Source organism: Chiroxiphia lanceolata, chromosome 4, assembly GCF_009829145.1.
Source record: "Chiroxiphia lanceolata isolate bChiLan1 chromosome 4, bChiLan1.pri, whole genome shotgun sequence".
In the NCBI taxonomy this organism is placed as follows: domain Eukaryota; kingdom Metazoa; phylum Chordata; class Aves; order Passeriformes; family Pipridae; genus Chiroxiphia; species Chiroxiphia lanceolata.
The window spans coordinates 73,195,016-73,214,406 of record NC_045640.1 but is presented as its reverse complement, the minus strand read 5'-3'; the positions used below and the strand labels follow the sequence as shown (position 1 = coordinate 73,214,406).

General features: G+C 41.2%; 1 protein-coding gene across 31 annotated transcripts in view; it reads right to left on the bottom strand.

The window, feature by feature from the left end:
* Window positions 1-19,391, bottom strand: part of CAMK2D (calcium/calmodulin dependent protein kinase II delta) — a 120,463-nt gene that overhangs the window by 6,723 nt on the left and 94,349 nt on the right. For 20 of the 31 annotated variants that reach the window (XM_032684775.1, XM_032684759.1, XM_032684764.1 and 17 more), the window contains 4 exons: window positions 16,959-17,007; window positions 5,812-5,887; window positions 5,138-5,232; window positions 3,768-3,996 (listed from right to left, as the gene is read on the bottom strand). In XM_032684775.1, the coding sequence (XP_032540666.1) occupies window positions 3,768-3,996; window positions 5,138-5,232; window positions 5,812-5,887; window positions 16,959-17,007 (449 nt within the window). Of the gene's footprint in view, window positions 1-245; window positions 296-3,763; window positions 3,997-5,137; window positions 5,233-5,811; window positions 5,888-16,958; window positions 17,008-19,391 lie in introns of those variants that run through there. The other 11 variants (XM_032684781.1, XM_032684782.1, XM_032684784.1 and 8 more) reach the window with 2 other exon arrangements.

Below are 19,391 nucleotides of genomic sequence, written 5' to 3'. Positions count from 1 at the left end.
CCTTAGAGGAGGGAGGGTCGAATTCAGACGTGAATCTCTGAGTGTAACTTAACTTCCTCAGCGTGGGCATCGCAGGCACTGCCACGGACTGAGGGTGTGTACAAACACGGAACCGAGTAACGAGGAAGAGTCGGATGTCATGAACATGCAAGACATGCTAGAGCCGTATGCAGAGAGAAAAGGGAAGAGAAGGAAGGTGTGAGGAGGTATGTGACCAAGTCAGGCTGTAAGATGGCTTGTATTACCGTAGCAGGTAGGGGCCGGAGCCGCGGTGGGGATCCCTCTGCGCTAGGCACTGCACAAACACAGAACACACTCCTTACTCACGGCCCTGCGGCTTGCCAGTGCACTTAGCAAAGTATAAGAAACTGTAAGCTGTGATAAAGGAGGGAACGTGAGCCTCATTCAGCCTCAAGTTAGGTTTGGGAGTCAGTTTTAGGTCCGACTGCCCCATACCAGGCAGGTCCACTCTCCGTGGACAAGCAGACACAGTTCTGGAGAAACACATTAGCACATGTTCTTAAGAACGTGGATACAGAGGAAAATTTCCTACCATCACTCTTATCACTCAGAGAGAAAATGGACGAGACAGAAACCCAAGTTTATCTTGTCTGACTCCCAGCAAATTTACAAACAAAATTTATTTATAAACTAAGTACACGTTTTTGCTCATATTCTTTTCCAAATAAGTTCTCTGCCATAAGGAAACATTTCCCTATACCTATAGCTATTAAAGAGCTCAGATATAGCCTTAGATTTATGCACACTCCCTCCTGTAGTCAAGAAAACAAACAAGCTACTGTGCTTGCAGCAACTGATTAGACATAATATAGGATATGACGCTTGCAAAAGCAGATCACAGCTGTAATTGCTTTTGTGACTTGATTAGATCTAAAATTCCTCTTCGGACATGATGTGCAAGATACTTTCTTACAATGGAATTGCCATTATTAACTACTGTGCGTTGGTAATAATTAAATAAGTAGCTGTAGACTGTATACATTTCAAATAAAGGAAGGTTAAACCAGAACAATATTTTAATTAGATTTCTCCCGTAGTTTTCCTAAATGGAGTTATTGGTCCTCTGAGTGGGAAAAGTGAAGTTCAGGGCAGCCTAAAAGACGGTCAGGATGGGTTATGGAAGGCAATTCTAGCATGGTGCAACGTGGGAATCTTCCACTCAGACTTGAGAAGATGGGGAATAGAGAAAGGATATGTAAAATAACTAAAAGAAATGACAATGTTCGGGCTGAAAGGGGAACCATCAGCCTAGAGGAGACCCACTAGTCCTGAACCCAAGCAGTAGGACTGATCTCATGTAGTATATTTACACTTAGGTGGAAGGCACTGTAAAAAGAAAGGAAACAGGAGCATTGTGCAAGAACCACCAAATCACCTTGAGGGCTGGGTAATCCAGAAATGTTACGTGGAATAACAGGAAGTGCAAAGCTGCACGCTCAGCAAAAGTTTCTACCTGCTCGTTGGTTGGAAATGAGAATTGAGGAGAAACACGTGGCTGGCTCAGATGAGCTGCTGGATGTGATGGAGATGAGGAAAGTGTAAAAACCATGCCAGAACATAGCAGGGGAAAGACAGACATTGTGGAGTTAAATAAGGCCCTGATCACAACTGGACAGAACATTTCAGAAGAATCCAAGCTAAAGACAAACCTCAAATGAAAAAAAGACAGTGAAGAGCTATTAAGGTAGCCAGGAAAATGGAGATCCTACCAAAAAAAGCCAGCTGAGTTAGTGTGGGTTATTTACTCTTCAAAAATAGAAGGTGGGAAGTGATCTGAACAGCCTTGCTATAAAGGAGCTCATGTCTGCACACCTGTCCCCAGCACAGAAGAACAAAGATGAAACAAGAATAACCAAGGATACATTGAATATTACTAAATTTTAGACTGGAAAGTAAGGCTTCTAACCATCAGACCAATGGTGTTTTAGAACAATGACATGAGCAAGTCCAAAACCCCCTCTGAATTCAAGATTAGGGTGAGGTATGGGATTTATGTGATATTGTTGCCAGTGCTAGACATTTAGGGTTATGTTGCTACCTCAGGGAATCTCTCCTCAAGCCTGAGTCCTGCTCTAAGGCTCCTCCTCTGTGACCCTTTCAGCTTGGATGCCCTCTTGCAATCCTGAAATCTCCTCTGTCTGATCCCATAGGTCTGAACATCCACTGACACAGCCTCAGAAATCCCTGCTTCTCCTTCCATCCTTGGCAGTCCCAGAAATTCTTCTCTTTATTAGACAGCATGAGCAGTTGCAAAAAACAGCCCTTCCCCAGAAAAAAGGGGGCAAAAGAAAAACCCAAAGGAAAAGATTACATAATTCTCTAGTCCAATTCATGTCATTCTGCTGCAAACACTTACTGTCCAGGGTGCCCTGGACCTGCTTCACTTACACTCTACACACACCCAGGCCAGATCCCTTGACAACACACTCCTTTATGAAAACACCAAAAACCTACCTAACACTGCATTTCAAGCAAATGTAACTACTCTTTATATATAATCTGTTTAAACATTGGCTGCGTAGCTGGAATGTGAGAAACAAAGGACAACGTGGTTCCTCTTCCCATTGGTTTCACATTTTGAAATAAAATAGTTATCCCTAAGGAAGCAAATTTCTTTTTTCCTAAATAAAAAAAAATAATAAAAAGTTCACCCCCGTGGAAGTTTAACACTTCAGTCTATCTTGTTCCTTACTTTATCATGTATTATTTCATATAGGAGAACAGTGGTGCAAGAAGTAAATTACAGAACATGATGAAGTTTGAAGGGTGGAATCTAAGCCCTTAACATCCACATCAGGAAATTCAGCTGCTGACAACATCAAGATGCCTCACACAAATGTAATTGTATCCCAGACAAGGGGCTCGAAGCAAGGCCTGCCTAATTTGGCAAGAGCCCAGCCTAAGGCAGAAGTCAGTGAGGGTTGGGCTCATTAATGAAGGCTGCAGGAAGGAGGGAAGCCGAGGACCCAAGCAGAACCTGCTGAGGAAGCTGTGACTCTTGATCTTGTTAGTGCAACTGTGAGTGTGCTGGAATTAACCCTGCTGACAGCCTGGCCCAGGGAACTCGGGTCACTGCATGACTCCGAGGGCGTGGGAGGGCCTGGACGAACAAGAGGAGAAGATGATGACGGGAGAGATGCGAGGCTGACCCACACGGATGTCAGAGCTGTGAGACAGGGACTACACAGCAGATAAGCAAGGAGAGTGTGGGAAAGAGATAAGAATGTGATAGCTACTGGGATGACTTAATTTACAAATTAAATACGTAAACTGGCTCAAAACCAAATTGCAGTGAACGTACCTAGGCTTGAGTAAGCAGAGGTGGCTGGAAACCACAATAAATACCAGTTAAACTTCAGTTTTTCACAACAGCGATACTTTTTCCTTGAAACTTTCTGGTCAGCACTAATAGCTCCACGTATCCTCTCGCTTTTTATTTTTCCAAATATTCCAGATATTCTACTTCAGGTTCTCTAATCCTGTGTTGTGTGACTTCTACCAAGCCTTACCTACACTAGAACATTTTCCTGCTCTTCGAGCTGCCTGGATCAGCAGGCATCACAGTGGAAACCAACCGCCAAAAAGAGTGTCCTTTTAAGAACGATACCACACGCGCAGAGGTGGATATAACACACAATGAACAACCGCAAGAAACGACCGTGAGGGCGGCTCGTAGTTTTTAAGGCCCGAAGCGGCTATGAGACTACACGGCGCGACCCAAGCCCACGGCCCGGGTCGGTTCTTACTTGATAGGTACTGTGGGCGAGCCTGAGCGGTGGAAATGGACGTTCTGCCACTTGCCGTCGCGGCGGTGCCAGACGCGCGTCTCCTCGGACTGCATGGTCTTGGGCATGCCGCTGCCGTCCATGTACTGCGTGAGGCGGATGTAGGCGATGCAGGCCGCGTCCTCGCCCACCAGGTGCACGTGCGGGTTCAGGATGATCGTGTGGATCGGCTTGTTACTCTTGGACAGAGCTGGGGAAAACAAAAACACACGTGCACACACACGTTTTCTCCACGTGAGCCCCGTTTTGCAAACAAAACCCTCAAGCGTAGCAGATATAAATGAATAATTGCTGTTTACTGATGGCTGCGACTGATGACTCGGGTGCATTGTAGAAATGAGCACAGTCACAGCACAAAGTATGTCTCCCCCTTTCCAATCAAATGTTTAATAGCACATATAATGCCCTATTTAATAAGCACATAGGTTTAATGCATGTATCCACATGGCCACCATCTTGAGTTCCCCAATATTTCGCTTTCACTGTTATGTCTCATAACGTTTGTACTTAATATTTTCAGCCAAAAGAATTCAGCTTTTGACTTATTCTTGTATCATATTTTATTAAATGCTGACCCGTAGAAAAACTAAAAAGCAGTGGTAATGAAAGGAAAAATTACAAGGAAAAATACATAAAATGCTGGTTTGGAGATGGAAGAGAATTTAGGAGTATTATAATCCCATTTAGATTATGGATATTTAGATTTAGGAATATGATAACCCCATTTCATGCTCAGACATTGCTCAGAAATTACTGGACAAGCTGATACCTTAATTTACAATGTTTTATTTCCTTTCAAATGAAGTCTGCTCTAAAATGGTTACTTACATCACATGATCCTCCAAAACTTTATTAAATCCATTCTGTGGGTAATTTCTCTTTCTTAGAGATGACATGATTGTAATATATATATGTAAAAAAATATAAATTTATGTTTTCATATAGACACATCAACGTATACACCAGAGCAGACCCTCAGCAGTACAGACCGAGTGACTACAATGTCTTCCCCAACACAATCACACACTCACTGCAAATTCTGACCGTTGGTTGCAATTGCTGTTCACCACATGGTTTAGCGACCTTTCTTTTAAGTACAAGCACATCTATTTTCCCAAGAGAAAAACAAAAATATGAGAAACACCTGAAACTTTCCCCCACTGCCTGAGGCGCCCTGTGATACGTGAATGAGCACAGCAGAAATATCCTGGAAAAAAGAACACCCCCTTCCCCTGCCCAAACCAATTCACTCCCAAACCAAAATGCTAATTAGATGGGAGAAACACAGTCAGAAACAGATGAAGATTTGGAAATGAAAAAGGAATGTTTACCATTTTCAAAGTAAAACCGGTGGAAGTCCATCCCTTCTACCAGATTACCCAGAGCTTCAGGTTCAAAAGACGTAAGGCCTGGATCACAGATTTTCCTGTGGAAAAGAGGAAATTCTATAATGAGTGGTTATGGAACACAGCTCCAGAGAGATTATTTTTAAATGTTTCCTTTAATCCAATCAGGCATGCCATCACACTGGAAAAGAACAGAATTTAAATGAGGAGAAGGAATAAAGTTCTGGTTTCACCTAAATTAGCACGGTTGGCTGCTTACCTCAGGTGGACTAGATTTCATATAAATCATCTTTTCACCAAAAAGGTCCCCCAAAGTAGGTCTCACATGTCAGTGGTAGGTATTATATTCACAAGACTTTTTAGTTGTGACTCTGAAAACTGCTGCTGTGCAAACCAAAGGACTTTTTTATGTCTCACATCAGTATTTAAGCAAGATTTAATCACTTTAACCACACTGGATTTACACAAGCAGCTCCTCTGAAACTGGCGACGTGTAAAAGCCAGGGCAAAGCAGCCACTAACATGTTTTGTGTTTCATCAGGAGGAATTCCAACAAACCATAAACACAAGCACAGTCTCTCCTATATAAACATGCATATTTACATATAGTGTGTCAAATAAATCAACTCTCCTCACTCCCTCTGAAATGAGAAACTCACGTGTAAGCTTCAAAGTCCCCGTTGTTGATGGCTTCAATCAACTGCTCGGTCACCTTGATAATCTCCTGCTTACGAGCTGGGGAGAGATACAAACCAATCTGAGGATGGAAGGCAAAATGGAAGGTGACAGCTGACAGGTATCCTGTCATCCCTCAGCTGGCACAGCAGCTGTGTCTCTTCCTTTCTATGACCAAAGGACATGAGGTTATATTGCTGCTTTACACTGACTTGCCTTCAGTGCACTCCTGTATCCACGAGGAAATTAAACACATGTCAAGATCAATCCACTCTCCTTTCACACTTCTAAGCATCTTCACTGAAGGATCTGCTGCTTAAAAAGCAAAACAAACCAAGGCCCAACTCCTAATTCCAAACTCAAGGAGCTGATTATTGTTTTACAAGCAATGCTCTGTGTTTCACACATACAGGAGGCCTTTACCTTTTCTGTGCCTAATGCTGATTTTCAGGAGTCTTTTCAACTCTTGCTGTATGCTTTGGCCAAATGTGAACATCTAAGTAAAAATGAATTTGGACCCTAAGCCTATAATGAGGATCCTCTGGTGCAAATCTCATGGATTCCATAAAATGCACATATATCCATGTAGGTCTACTTACAACACATTGTCTACTCCTTCTTAAACATCAGAGAATCCATTTGGAAGACCCAAACTTGAAAGAAAAATAAATGCAAGCAATCAGGTTGTAGCAGCTCTCTTGTGCAAGCCACAATTGTAGTTCTCCTGCACACTCCTACACGTGGATTTGACCATTAACAAACGCACACAAAAACATTCCTGGAATGCTAAAACCAAAGTCCTGAGAGAGATCACATTCTTCTAAAAGAAAATGTTGGGGAGCACATACAGAAAGTAAGTCTCCAATGCTGTGCTCAAGAACTGGCATTGTGGTGTTAACCTTTTCCTAAGTGCACACCTAATATACTCAGAGAAAAAGAACCAAAAAGTAACCAGCAAGGAAAGACGTGATGGAGAAAAAAGTGGATATAAAAGTCTAGTGAGACTTGTGAGCAGCTCTTGTCTACTAGACAGCACGATGGCTAAGAGCATTTCAAGTATGAAGTGCCTTATTTTTCACAAAGATTGTGGAAAGAACAAAGACTTATAATGAAGAGGCCAGAAATGTCCCTATTGTCGTCTGTTTAAACAACACAGACCAGACTGCCTGGACACTGTATGGCATTGTCAGCACCAGCCAAGGGGTAGGATGGCTGAGTAAGAAATAATGGGGCAGTGTTACAGAAGGCTGGCAAAAAAATCCAGAATGTGCCGACTTTGTGCAGTGAAGAAATTACCAGTTTTGCATGCAACATCTCACACAAATATAACGGAGCTAAAGGATTTGATTAAATAATCCAGTGACACATTTCAATCAGAGACTAGGAAATTACACACTATTAAATCAGACAGTGGGAAATGAGGTAAAAATCTCTGATCAGCTGCTACACGATCATGAGATCATGTTAATGGATAATAATGTGAGCAATAAATATGCCTAAGGTCCTGTAGTTTCCACATGCAAGAGACATAAAACCACAAGGACACAATATTTTGGCTCGAGACAATTGGCAATATTTCCTTTTTCACTAACACCAGTCATTTCTTTCCCAAGTCTTACCATCACACCTTTGATGTTGAGATACAAAAGATATAATTCAACATCAACCCCAGAAGGGAGAAATTGAACCATATTGCCAAATTGTTGTTTTTTCCTGGGTTTAGTTCCAAAATGAAATTGCAGTAGAACGGATGTTCTCATGAAGCTTTCTGACAGAAGCCACCTAATATTACAGAATATGGTTCCAGCAAAGCTTCTCTGGGCTGTACTAACATCTAGAGGAGCTGTGTCTGCAGACCTGTCCGTGGATATAAAGCACATCCATCAGGAAGCTCTACAGGTCAGCAAAGCAAGGAAAGGAGATTACAGCAGTTATCACTGGCTCCAATCAATCCACATCCGACTCCAGCACTAGTGTCAGTTCTTCCACTGCCCGTGGAAAGACTTCACAGTTCACGATGTGGACTGTCAGGAACGGGAAGATGTTGCCAAATCATCTGCCTTTCAACTCAGCTCTCAATTTTTTTTCCTACAAAATTAAAAGAGCCACGTGAAACTCTACGAAAGCAACTACGTTCCTCTTACCTTTTCAGCAACACACAATTACACACATATTAGAAAATCAGATTTCTTCTATTTAGTGATCTGACGAGCAGTCTCCTTGGCAGAGAGCCAAAGGCAGAGGCGGAGAATAATTTAGAAAGTGGAGTTCCAGAAATGATTTATCCTATATGCAGAACCCTTCGCCTCGTTCTCAGCCCTCACTCATTGCAAGGAAAAAATGGTCAAGAAACAAGGCAGTATGAAATAACGGCAGGTGTCAAAGACTAATTAAAAATCTCAGTAGCCACTGTGGTTTTACACAAACCCCCTCCTGATTGTTTTGGGGGGCTTGTTTTTATCTTAGCTTTTGCATCTTCTTGCATGGGTATACAAACAGATACCAAAAGTATTTCTGCTCCATTGTCTTGGAAGCAGAGGTTTAACCTGCAAGGAAGAAAGGAAGGGAAAGGAGATGGGAAAACTGAAATACGACAAGTAGAAAGTTGGAAGAAGACTCGAAAGCAGCAGAAGGAAAGTGCAGCCACGACCTGGTGGCCACGTGCACCAAGTCAAATCCTTGGGCTTATCCTTAGGGCAAAGAAGAAACAGGGAGGGCTCCGGAGATGAACTAAGGTGAAACAGGTACTGGGAAGGAAAAAAGTCCTGCTATTGCAGACAACACCTGACAGAAATAATTGGCAGTTCTTACAGAGGTAAAAAAATGCCAAATTTTCATTATAAATTTGATGGGCTCCACGTAACATATGCTCTTCCAAACATCCGATTTTTTTTCCATCTAAATACACATGACAATCTATACAAGGACAACAAACGAACACACAAGGCATTAGGGAAGAGGCATCTGGCCAGTTCCCATCTGCCAGATAACTGTCACTTGCAATCACCATTCTCATTTGATTTTTTCATTATTTATTTTTTTATCCAATAGTGAACTTGGGCTTGTATTGAATTCTAGGACAATTATGCTGTTTGATGTACAGTGGCAATTTTATGCTATTATACTTTTCACTTGATGTGCACCAAGGACTTTCTAAATAAAACCAAAGCAACTAAACTTCCTGAAGAAAACGGACAATTGTGACGAGATTCTTATAAAACCGGTTCAGTTATTTTTTCTATAAAGTGCGGTAAAAGTCAATTCAAAAATTAAAGCCTGACCCATCTACAGTTTCTTAGAATATCACAATGGCTTTCCATGACATAAAATTATATACTCTCTGTAAGCAAAGGGTGACTGAGCAAAAATACATCTATTGTCTTTAAAACAACTGGGATGTGAAGCAAGAACATTGTTAAAAGAAGTCAAAGGTGCTGGGCCATTTTCTTGAAAACTGACCATGAAACAGGCTGTAGATATGGCAAACTTGTGTGGAAAAGATGGTGGCTTTTGCAGTCTTTGCTCAGAATATGCCTGAAGTAAATACATTAAAGAAAAGACCATGAACCTACTCCTTAAACAGAACCTTTACCCCCACAGGGTCAGTGAGCAAAGGTAATTAATAAGGTTTTAGCAGTTCAAAAAATATACAATCCCTGCTCTGGCAAGCGAGAAGGTTTATGACTAATACAAAGGCAGTTGAAGCAAAAATATTATGCAGAAAAGCTATAAAAAGACCAAATAATAAGAAGAGAACAAACAGGAACATTTTCTAACACTGGTTGAAACGATTTCTGCAGCAGTGCTGTAGCACATATGTTAACTTTAAATGAGTCATTAACCTCTAGCTATATTTCTCCACCTTTTTTCCCTGCTCAGCTACAGGGTGGGGGATAATCTTTCACAATTAAAGAACACCGTTAACACTAATATCTAAAGAACACAAAATAAGCAGGAACACCATTTAAGCAAAAAGCATCTAACACTATCAGTACTTTAAACATACAAGGAGCAATCTCCCACCTAGTGAAATCAAGCACCGCAGGGAAAATAAAAAAGGTACAAAACAACTGCAAAAACTGTTCCAGGAGGGAACTCTGGGGCTTTTCTTCTCTTCCTGTAGCCCTAGTTTGTAAACTCAATCTACAAGAACCACACAGAAACAATATTTTAATTGCAGAGAGAAGGTAGAGGATAAAAATGAGCTGCAGATATGTGAAAATGAAGCCTTCAGAAATACATATACCAGAAACTTCCCTTTTTGTGAAACACAAAAAAAGAACCCCTGGTAACTCACTGACCACCATATCACCCATAATTATTTTTTTTTTTTCTGAACTGAGATCAGCAATGTACTTCTGAAAATAATAATTTAAGCCACCTTAAGCTTCATTCAGATACCAGAGCATCTTCCTACTGCCATTCAGTCCTCTAGATGACTGACTGTGTCATAACTGCAGTGCCATGGTGAAGCAGTAAAGCACCTTTCCAGAAGGACAAGGTAGCCTGGTTCCAGCTTTGCACAGGCACTCCAAGATGATTAAAATGATTTTGCTTCTGCCTTGCTCACATGTTGTTTCTCAAGGCAAAAACCCTTAAAACTTTTCAGCTCGGTAATCTCAGCTCCACATCTTGCTACACCTCAGTTTGGATTAATCTCACAGCATTTTGGACATGCATAAGTACGGACAAGTGAGCTTGTTCTCTCAATGGAGAGGAATAAGCACTTTCAGGGCACAATTCATCATATCCCAAAATAGATATTTAAGACAAGTGTGACTCATCTGACCTATTTGCATTGACTAAAGGGAGTCTAGACAACTAGCTCAAATACAGATATCTACACTGGGGAGGGTGGCTAAATCTGGGGACACAAATCCTGCCCATGGTGCTGTTGTTTCAAAACAGGACAGTCCGTGGCAAGGTGACACTGGGCTGCTTGGATGGAACGGCACAGCATGGGAGATCCCAGCTTCCCTTCTCATCTGAACATCAGCCAACAAACAGCAGTTACACGGAAAGCATACAGCCCCTGATGTTATTTCTACACTCTGAAAATAACCAAAGTCTGCAAGGGAAGAGGAAGAGACTAGAAATTTTATCCTGTGTTGTATAACGAGCTCTGGCTGTGTGTATGTACCAGATCTCATTCCACTTTACAGCACAGACTGCTAAACATCACACAGTGTTCTTCCAAATGATTCTCATCGCAGCAATATCAGAAAATTCTCTGCTGATAATTTCTCTTACTGCTTATACCCCAAATATTCCAAGTAAATAATTCCTGTGAAGAAAATAAAAGAAGCTGCCGCATGAATAAACAACTGCTTGGGTGTCAGATCGCCACCAAAACCACGCAGAGCCTCAGATGACAGTGTGTGCTCCAGGGGCCTTCTCATTTAAGAAGTTGATCAAGATGTAGTGTATGAAAAACCAGAGCTTCCCTCTCACCTCACCACTTAACCTTAAACTTTGATATGGGCTAAGACATCTGAGTTGTCATCTTACATGTAACATCTTTTTCCTAGAGCCTGCTGATACCAAAGACTCATTCTGATTCATCACATTATGATATGGATGGATGATTTGCAGAATTTTATTTAGGTTATTGGCTGGCTTTCACCTTTCTGAAAGCCAGTAAGCCTCCCACTGCCCTAGTGAAAAAAAAAAAAAATCATTAGTTATTTAGGCAAATATCTAAAAATTATCCCAGCGCTTCTCCACCCTGTACTGACAAAACAGATCCAACCAAATGAATGTACCTTCTATTTAAACCTTAGTCATAAACTGATGTTAAGTCACTTGTCACATGCCCTACACAGTATTTTTATGTGAAATCAATTACATATAAAGACACTCCCTATATGATTATACTAAAAATGACACTAATATTTACACAGCATAGCGAACGTTGGCAAATGTTTATTTTTTAATGACAAATCACCCACAGTGTCAGATCAAAGCTGTATCACGGTCACTGCACCTACAAGATACTACACTATTTCCCAACAGGTTACTTTAGTTGTGGAATCTGGCTGCTCTTTTCCAGAAATGATGTCTGAAGTCCCCATAACCAAGACATTAACAGGGTTTGCTGCTGTGGAAATTTTTATTTCAACTCTGCTCCTGCATAATCACTCTGCCCATTCAGAGAAATCTTGTTGTCCACTAGTGTGAAAATCAATAACAACCCTCAATTCTGCATCCCATTCCTTTTAAATAAGGTTTAAAAAGCACTGAGATGTGTTAATAGTAACAATAATCCCCAAATAATAATTCTAAGAAATGCAGCATTTGCCTATTTTGCTCAGGAAAACTGCATTACCTTTTAAATTTGGTAATGAAATTACTAATGAACATCTATCTTTAAATATTAAAAGCCATCCTTGCACTATTACCTACCCAGTGAAGCGGGAAATGTGATGCTGCCAGCATTCAGGCCTGAAAATGTTGGGCACATAAGAGATATTCTGGGGATATTCCTGTGGATGGAATAAATGCCTTATGGCTGTATCAGCTCTCAGTGTTACACAGGTCCTTGTCTCTCCTATTAATTCCTCTCTTTTTTAAGGCTCTGAGCAGTTTGCACTGTCGGTATTAGCAGTTCCAATTTATATATGGTAATCCATAGATTGATAGAGACTATCCAGCTCCTCCCTTGGAATGAAACTCTCTTCCAGCATTACCTGGCAGCTGTTGTGACTGGAAGCAGCCCATCCCCTCACCTGTACCAGCTGCACCCACCCAAAATTCCACTCAGATTTAAAATAAGGTTCAGGCCAATGGCACACAGCCCATGTTTCAACCCACAAGGCCCCTCCCCTTCTAAAGAATTTCTGAGTTAATTAATAAACAAGGAATTATCTACTCAGGTCTTTTATGTCCTACCAGCTACTAACACAGTGCCTTTTGCCTCTCCTATTTTCACTGCTCAGACAAAGCCTGCCCACAGTAGAGATTTCCTCCTCAGTTAGTTGGTCACTAATCATCCCAGATCTCCCCCTGAGCAGAGCGTGACACCTCTCAGTGTGCTACCAACGCTCCACACTAACAGCTGTCACAGCAGCTTGAACGATGCTTTACCACCGGGGATGCTCAAGAAAGCAACTCCATGATATAATAAACACCACAGGTAATTACTCCTGAGAACCCATCCAGGATCCAAGCCAGAGGGGAGAGTCAAATCTCTCTCCAAGCAGAAAACCACTGCAAAGATCAGCTCTGCAAGATACAACTTGCGGAAAGACAGACCTGTTTATCCTGATAATATTTTCACAACTAATAACTCCTTGCTAAAAAATAGATATCTAAAGAAATATACTCTGCTCTTTTGTACACCCTAAGAACAGGTCATTCTTAGATGAGACAGATCACAGCAGTGATCTGCTGCTCTCAGATGGTGGGGAGGGAGGAGGAAGAGAGGCAAAGGAGACCATCTGAACAGCCGAGTCTCTCAACTTACATAGCACAGAGGAAGGAGTGGAGTGGGAGAGCTCAGACTCGAGCGATTGACTCTCTGAGTTTGCATTTCTCATGGACTTGCCCGCTGAATTGATGGAAAGAAACACAACATATGAACAAACAAAGATGAAGAGGTAGAGTGTGATCAGACTCCGCAGCAGGCACTGGCAGCAGGAGCGGCCGCTGGGGCACGGCAAGGGTGGTGACCAGTGGGATGAAGAAGCAATGGAAGAGGAGGAGTGGTGGGGGGAACTCAACCTCTCCATGTCCCCCTCCTCTGTGAGAGCTGTGTGAGGGTCAAGTACATGTGAAGGAAGAAAAAAAGAAGGCCAAAAGAAAAATAACGATAATTTAATTACAAGCAACAAGAACTTCGAATATCTTTGAGCACACAAACAATGTTAATGATGTACTTTCAGGGGGCAGTGTGGGTGCCAAAGAACAGCTGTAAAGGTCGTGGGTACGAGTGACTCTGTTCAGATGCCAGCGCAGATTTACCCCTGTATCCAGTACTGAGATACACAGGGCTTTGAAAGAGCTTTTCTTAGCAATTTGAATGGTTTTTTCAGGAATGTATGTTCAAAAATAAATAGTTCAAATTGGTTTCTTTCTACTGTTAAATAAAACAAAACCAACAGGGATAAAATGAAATTATGATATATGAAACATTTTGAAACAATGTACCTTAGAGATGTATCAAGTAGCAAAATTAGACACAATTTACCTAATCTCCACAACTCTACAAATTTTCCCATTGAGAATCATCTTTCTTACTAATGCTTTCATTAATTCATTTCCAGGGGCAAAAAGATACCATGAGAAATCCAGATCTGCTGTCCACGATAAATTTAGCAACTTACCTTTCTGAAAGCCTGTGGGCATTGCTGGACAAAAATAAGAGTGGTATTCTACAGCATTTCTTAAAAAAAAAAAAATCAATCTCATATCACAGAGATGCTGCTCAATAGTTCCAGTCTCATTACTACAGCAAGGAGAAATCCCACAAGCAATTCCAGAAGGAGGCATTGCCTACAGTCCAGTTCTCAGCATGTTCTTTCTGTCCACTCCTGTCATATTTAGGAGGAATCACTGTCATGCAGACAAGCCAATGATCAATGGTTAATGTCAGGAAATTGTATTAGCAAGGAACCTGAACCGCAGCTTCAAGTCATTTCAGACTCAAAATGATGGAATTGGCTTATTCCTTGAATTATTAAAGCTCACTGTTGTTTGCTGAACACTGTTTCTAGCAAAAGAAATATGTTCCAGTCCTAAAAGATGTAAATGTATACATAAGCAAGTCAAAGTTACAGATACTAAGATTTTCAGTAAATAAAAAACACAAAGCAAGCCTGACTTTACTGTCTCTAAGTTAAATACCTGCTTTTAAAAGTGAAAATAGGGTGAGATCCTGACATGAGAGGAGAATGCTGCATGCATTCCTTGACAGATAGGAGTTCAGAATCTGTTCCTAGAGCCACATCCGTGACAGTTGATACAAGACAGTTTTAATTGCTCCCTTTCTTAGTGAATCATCTCGTACTCTGCACAGACCTGTGTGCACACACTCCCACAGGGCACACGCCCCACAGCCGTGCTGGGGATGGCATATCCCACACAGCCCTACAATCCACGCTGCTTTAAGGAGTCCAATCAATAAAGAAGAGGAAGAAAAGCACTTGCTGCAGAGCTGAGTGTTCTCGGGGTGTGTGGGCTGGGGGTCTGTACACAGGGAGGAACCTTGTACCTGTTCGTGCAGCCTACGGACGGGGTTTGGATAACGGGAGGAGGAACACAGGGCACAGATCCCATGCCTTTGCAGAGTCATTCCCTGAGAGCTGTGGATCATATTGCAACTCTATGAAACGGGCTAATACTGCTCTTCACTCACAGAGGGGTAGCCCCGTTCCCCTTCTCCTTCGTGGGAAGGAGACCCTCTTCCCATGTTGTTCTCCACGCTGCAAAGAGAAGCAAAATGATTTTTGAGGGTCTTTATCACCTAAGGTGGAAAACATTCCTTCAAAGTCTCAAATGGGGTACAGACATCATCTTGAGCACACATGAGAGGACATGGACAGTCAGTAATCCGGGAGAATTCTCTCCCCTACCTCTGAAATCCACTTGTCCCTATCAGTATTTAATCTCCAGTGGCTGCTCCTGCCAAGAGCACAGCTTTCTCACTGTTCTCCTAGAAAATCTACATCCAGAAATCAAGTTTGGTGTGTGGTGAGGAAATAATCTTTCCTAAGTGTCTTGCTAAAGCATGAAGCTTGAGCTTATAATAGCTGTCAGGGTTGCAGGACTGCCTATTCCCTGAATCATTCTACAAATTAGACCCTGGGGGCACTGTTAGCTTTAATTTATAATAAAACAATCTGAACAGCAGCCTCCAGTGGAAAGACGGGAAGTGTGAGAGGAATACCAAAAAGTGAAAAACAAGCAAGCTTCCAAACAATTAATAACAGGGAGATTATATTTGCCCCTTAAACAAACAGAAAATGAAATCCCTGTACAGTGAGTGCACATGGAAAGACACCACCAGTGTCTTGTTCCTCACACCTGTGATTACTGCCAGCTCCTCTCTGCTGAGTTGGGAACACCGTATATCGTGGCCATCCAAGCTGCTCTTGGCTGTGATACTGCAGAATCAGGCAAATTATGGTCATTGTTGGCTTTTTTATAACTGTATCCCTGAGATACACTCTGTGTGCTGAGCTTCAGACAGGATTGTCTAAAAACCCTACTGTAATAACACCACCTTATATCACCACGCAGAGGCCCTATAATTAAATTATTCATTTAATGAGCTTGGTTGCTAAAACTCCACGTAGTGGTTTGAAGGGAGAAATACAAAGTGCTATGAATAAAGGTAAATTACACTGCATTTTCCTAGGCATCAGCTGTAGTTCCCTGTAATTGTTCTCTCATTTCACATTAACTTGAACCACCATCACTAGGTTGCATCCATTCTCCTGTTTCCATTCTCACCTGTATGTATCACATTGTTCCTTGAGGCCAAACCCCAATCTTTGCTGTGAATCAGAGGTACACAAACCTAATATTCTCTTTTCCAAACCCTTTTGTTTTAAAACATAATGTTATTAAAGTAGGTACGAGTAACATCACAGCATAATATCTAGAGGGAGGAAAAAATGGAAACAAAAATATTAACTGTGAAGTTACAAAACTAAGTTGATATAAAAAAATTATTTTAGTTTTTTAAAGAATGGAAGAAGATTAAAATAAGTGTATGGACAGAACAAAAGAAAACCACAAAAATACACTGGCATCTGAACAGAATAAAAATGAAAATGGTGACATAAAGAAAAAAAAAAAGCAAAACCCAAAACACAAATGCATGTTAAACATAAACTGAGAGTTACAAAGCACTGACTTACACATTTTTAATCTACTGCTATTATTACTGGAACTAATATCTTAGTTAAAAAGCAGTAACTTTATATTCTTAACCCCAACACAAGGGAAAACAGTGTTTTGGGAACTGAAAAGTCAAAGTCTGAAACATATCAAAAGGAATTTCTTTTAAAGAAGGAAAAATAGTATTCTCTCAAAGGATTCATTAGGGGTTTCTGTGGTTAATGACCTACTGAAATACATTCACAAAACTCATGTTACTGCTTCTCCAAACGTTCCAAGCTTAAAATCCTACCTTTCACATCCTCATCTTCGATGGTTGTGTTGGAACTCTCTGTTGATTCCTGTTGAGAAGTAAATATGAGTAGAATGTATCAAACAAGCCAAGCCTTATTTTCGTGCCTTGGAAAAGGACAGGATTAGTTACAGGAATCATGCAAAGCCTTGAAGCAGGGTGGGATGTCATTCACAAACAAATGGGCACACACTGATTAAGACATTTCCACCTGAAAAGGATGGCACACATCGCCATTCTCTACAGTAGGGAACAGAAACACATTTCCTGCCGTCTGATGCTTTTACTTCACAGGAATGTAGAGGAAACTTTTTTTTCCTTTAACATCCAACTGTACAAAGTCCATCTGAAATGTCACATGAATTACCTCAGCCAAGTAGGAGAGCTTGCCATTTTAAGCTTAGTGATAAACCAACTGTGCAAAATAAGTCATTCCATTCCAATTCCACCTTCTAAATATGCAGAGTGCTGCCTGCTACAATTTACAACCGATTTTCTGCTCATGTGACTTATGCAATGGATATTAAAATGAAGCCTCGTGGTGATTTAAGGCATATTGGATCAGATTCTCTCATCTTTATACTGCTGTTGTTATAATTTATTTTTTTTTTGTAATTTTGGAAGAAGATGGAGAATGGGCAGATATCTGATAACAGCTTTGACAAACTAAGGCTTCTCTGTAGCAGTGTTCTTCAACCAGACATGTAGAGGAATGACTCATCTACCAGACAGTTTATTCTTAAGCCATCACATTGTTAAAAAGGCAAGGATATCGTATCTCAGTCTTTCATGAATTACCAGAAACATGAAATATTATGGACAAATTCAACAGGACACTGTCAAATCTAACAGCTTCAGAGAGCTGGAAAGTTTTTAAGCTTGCCTTTTTTTTAAATCTGTATACTTTTTTAAGAAGTAGAATACAAATTATATTTTTTTAAGTTCACAGCTCAATAACAAAAAGGATTAACTGATCTGGTTTTTTATCAGAGAAAGAAGATAGGACTGGTATTGTATTTAACACTTTAAAGGATTTTATAATTAAGCAATAAGAGGCAAATTTGTCAGTGCCCTTCATTTACTGTGTCCTCACAAGGCTGAGCCAAAGGAATGTTCAAAAGGCTAATGCATTACTCAGACCTTAAAAAAACCAAAACATATGTGCATTCATAAGTAAAACTACAGGAATTAATTCACACACAAACAAAACTGAAGGAGTCACCATGCTGGCCCTGCCCTGGCTGTGTTAGACATTTCACTCTACACGGATGTATCATGCTCCGTCACTTAAAATATTAGACAAAGTACTTATGAGCGAACAAAAACCCCACACAAATACAAGTTGTAAACACCATGCAAAGCTCACAGGGCAGATGTAGCCTCTAATACTGAAGCATCCACTCCAGTTGCCATACTACAAGGATCAGCCTTTCAGACAAATTTGGGAGGAACTCTCCGCATTGAGTGGTTTCGTTTGTTTGCTGTGACCTTTCGGGACATTGAGTATCTTAATTGCTAAGATTACATAATAAAATCAAGTAGATGTAGTCATGCCAATATTTTATCTGGGTTTCCTGGGCTTTAGTGGACTTCAGTGAGAAAGATCAGCCCGGTGTCCAAACACAGGCTGCTCGTTGCCTACGAGTTTAAACTTGGGGAGCTGAAAAAGTGGTGACACAAACCCAGAAGTTCCGTGTTGGACAGATGCAGGGGACATAAAGGAACGGGATACACGAGCACAATGCACACCATCAGCACTTCCATGCTTGAGGAATGTCTGCATGCGTTATTCTGTCACTCAGATCCAATCCTTCTCTTATGAAATAACCACAGGGAGCTAAGACTAGATAAATGAGATGGCAATTCTTTAAGTCAACACTGCAAACAGGGAAATTCTTGTTGAAGAGTAAATTCTTTCCAGGAAACCTAGGAACATGTGTTATATGTAAATGATGGCATTTCCTGGCCCTTTTCAAGTCCATGCATGAAAAAAACAAAACAAAACACGGTTTTAGGGATCAGCTGCCAGACGCAAACATCACAATACACAAGAAAAAGGAAGGAGCATGAAGGAAACACTGTGAAAATCAAAAGACCTCTTTGGCACTTGAAACCTGAGGATTGTTTTGAAACCGCTCAGTGATGCTATGGAAGAGAACCAAAGTCCTGTGCAAAAAGACACGTCACGACACACGGTGTGTGAGCATGCTGAGAAACAGCAGGTGGGATAAACTGCAGTGACATCTTTGTCTGAGGTGACAACTGCACGTCAAACTCGTCAGGACCATCTCAGCACGCTCTGAGCACAGCAGGGCACTGGGCTCTGCCAACCGCTACCGACTGCCCCGAGAGCTCCAGGAGCTCAGCACCCAGCACATGGACACGGAGGGAAACAGGCTCGAGAGACACCACGTGCAACAAACGCAGGAATGA